General features: G+C 39.0%; 1 protein-coding gene across 1 annotated transcript; it reads left to right on the top strand.

The window, feature by feature from the left end:
• The first annotated feature begins 224 nt into the window (after window positions 1-224).
• LOC110426060 (leukocyte immunoglobulin-like receptor family A protein) lies at window positions 225-1,730 on the top strand. The gene is made up of 2 exons (XM_089785195.1): window positions 225-1,100; window positions 1,240-1,730. Exons 1-2 carry the CDS (start codon window positions 937-939, stop codon window positions 1,574-1,576), a joined length of 501 nt encoding a protein of 166 aa, XP_089641321.1. The 5' UTR covers window positions 225-936; the 3' UTR covers window positions 1,577-1,730.
• Window positions 1,731-2,924: the final 1,194 nt, after the last annotated feature.

Below are 2,924 nucleotides of genomic sequence, written 5' to 3'. Positions count from 1 at the left end.
GATACTAAGACATACCAGATGTCATGGGAACCTGTACTGCTGTCCTTTATCATACTGATTATTACTTTGGCATCCATCTCAATCCAAATATTCAGCAAATTTTGTGCACTACATAAACTGAGTGCTCTCTCAAGTGCAAGTAATTCAGCTTTGAGAGAGTTACGGGGACCAAAGTGTTCTGAAAAGCCAAAAAGGAGTTTACCTGTGTGGTCACATGCTACTCCACTGCCTGCGGCATCCTGGCCATTTTTAGAGCTCCCATCCACATTCAATTTTATTTCATTGAACTGTGGTTTTATCCATCTAATTATCTGTGAGGGCTTAGAATAGTGAATTGAAAATTCTGTGTTCCACAGTTTTGCTGTTTGCAAATCACCTTACCATTGCCATTTCTCCATTTGGTTACCTTTATGGAGTTGTGTCAACAGCTTCATAATTCTCCATACGATAAATTTTTGTATAGCTGATTTTTCTTTACCCCTCCACTACCCCCCACCTTTTCTTCTTTGAGTAAAATTTGTTATTTGGGCCTTTAGTAAGTAAATTATGGGTTTTATAGGATGCAAAAGTTTGTACTGATGTATTAGACATTTAACCTGTATTTTATTGAATCAGAAGCAAAAGCTTTAGTGATGTATTAAATACCAACTTCTATATATTCAACTCGTAAAATGTGGCAGACACCTTGGATGCATCAGTGCAAGCAACTTATTTTCTTCACATGTTACTGTGATTATTATATAATCTGTCAATAATTAGTATTTGTTCTCTGAGATTTTGCTATAATGAAAGCCTACTGGCTCTGCATGAAGAGGTTCCGTTTCAATTGCAGGGAAGGATCTGCACTGGTATGCAAGGGATAAAAAATCTGGGGGATCAGATGTAGAGGCTCTAAGAGAAGAAATTGGAAGAGTTAAGGAAGAGGAGGAGCAAGCTATGAGGGAGGCTCTTGGACTGGCTCCTAAACGTTCTAGTCAACCTCAAGGCAATCGCCTTGATAAGCATGAGCTTTCGGAACTTGTGAAGCGGGGTTCTACTGCAGAGGACTTGGGTGCAGGCCATGCTGAAGCAGCACGAGTCCATGGTCTTGGTTTCTCAAGGTATGTGGCAAACTGATATTATCTTAAGACGGTCACAAGATGTTTAATTGTATAATGGAAACAACTGTTGCAATGTCCTTTATTGACAGTATCGCTTACAACTTGGTCCCTTTTTCCATTTCCTTTGTTCATGCTGCAGAGTGCCACGCCCATGGGAAGATCCAAGTACCCTTCCCTCCGGTCAGAAGGAAGCCTCAACCGAGACGGTCAAGGTGGATGAGCAGTTGCCATCAACCACCAACACTGTAGAAAAAGAATCAGAGGATGAAAGCAGCAGGAAGAGAAGGAAGCATGAGGAGAAGAGACAGGAAAAGCATGAGAAGCGTGAGAGGCATGAGAAGCGTGAGAGGTATGAGAAGCGAGAGAGACGCGAGAAGAGTGAGAGATATGAGAAGCGTGAATCTCATGATTCATATGAAAAGAAAAGACGGAGAAAGGATAAGGAAAAGAGGAGGCACGATTCGGACTCAGATTGAACATCTTTGTGACCTTCATCATCATTTGTGTTATTTCTGCCTAAATTGAAAATGAAAACGAAAATTTCAAAGTAATTCATATGATAGTTTGTCTTTTTTAGTGGATGCAATGGTAGGAAATTATGAATCATTCCGAGTGATTTGTTTGAAGAAATTTGCAGAAAGAATGTAGATCTCTAACTATGTTAAAGCAGGCGAGTGGGCATCTACTTTGGGAGTAGGTTACTCCCACCACCTCACTATATAAAATGCTACGTTGTCTAATGGCTGCTGCATCAATTCTTCTCGTCATGTTCAAACATGCAAAAGGTCCCAACACACTTTAGACTCTGATAATAGCTTACAATGCTAGCTGCTTTTTCTCTAAATTTTTGTTTTCTTGTCTCTCTCTTAACAAGGGCTTCATTGAACAAACGGGTACATATAGAAGAAAATGGGAAAGTTGCAAATGTTCTCAAAACGAAAAAAAATTTGTAAATCGTTCAAACAAAAAGAGGTGCAAATCAAAATTACAAATAAACAATTTTAGATTGAAATTCCTTTCTCTTTGCCAAAAATCTCAAATTATACCATCAAATCTCAAAAAATCGAAAAGCGTATTGCTTCATCGTAGCAATGCTGTTGACACCTCACAATGGGTACGCATAGTTTGCTTCACTTAAGCCTTAGGTGTTTATGTAGATGGGTTAGTGTTTGTCACAGCTCGTGAGGCAATCCAGGCACACCGGCAGCCAAGGCAATCTTTCATGGTCTGAGAGGCAGCCCAAACACACCAGCAGCCAAGGTAATCTAGGAAGGATAGATAGGCCAAGCAAGCTAACAGGCTAGATAGGAGGCCCAACCCACATAAAGTGCCCAGGCACCTCTAATAGAGTCTTCTAATTCTGTCGATATTTTCATTTATTGATGGAAATTGCCACGAAATGTTTCGACGATGGATAGTTAGAAATATTCTCATTGGTAATGATTATTCTATTTTTTTCTTTATATATTGTAACCCATCCATGGATGGTGCGTAATGGTTATTCTGTTGGTGATAAAATATTTCGTCCTAAGTTTTGTCAAAAAAGTAACCGATCCGTCGACTAGAAGAGTGGTTGGTGATGCAACAAATTCATTAATAAATCATCCATGGAATTTGATAATCGGCCATTCAGTCTAATGATTTGACTGCTTTGTTAGACAGAATCACCGATAGAACCGTTAATGGCTTTTAGGGCACACATAACTTGGAGATTCCATCAATGATAAGGTCTAATTCGTTGGTAAATATGTCTTCATTTTCAATGGTATATTGCATAATTCGTCGATAATTTCATTGGTAATACTGTTTAAATTAATTGTTTTT

This window comes from Theobroma umbraticum, unplaced genomic scaffold (genome assembly GCF_002168275.2).
Source record: "Theobroma umbraticum cultivar Fairchild unplaced genomic scaffold, ASM216827v3 scaffold_12.1, whole genome shotgun sequence".
Classification (NCBI taxonomy): Eukaryota; Viridiplantae; Streptophyta; class Magnoliopsida; order Malvales; family Malvaceae; genus Theobroma; species Theobroma umbraticum.
Note: the sequence above shows the minus strand (reverse complement) of the source record. Positions and strands in the feature narration are given on the sequence as shown.

What these genes read in the sequence shown, in the direction of transcription:
- LOC110426060 (XM_089785195.1), top strand. Translation starts at nt 937, where the DNA reads ATGAGGGAGGCTCTTGGACTGGCTCCTAAACGTTCTAGTCAACCTCAA. An exon ending in CATGGTCTTGGTTTCTCAAG is followed by an intron (nt 1,101 to 1,239) that starts GTATGTGGCAAA and finishes TTCATGCTGCAG; the next exon opens with AGTGCCACGCCCATGGGAAG.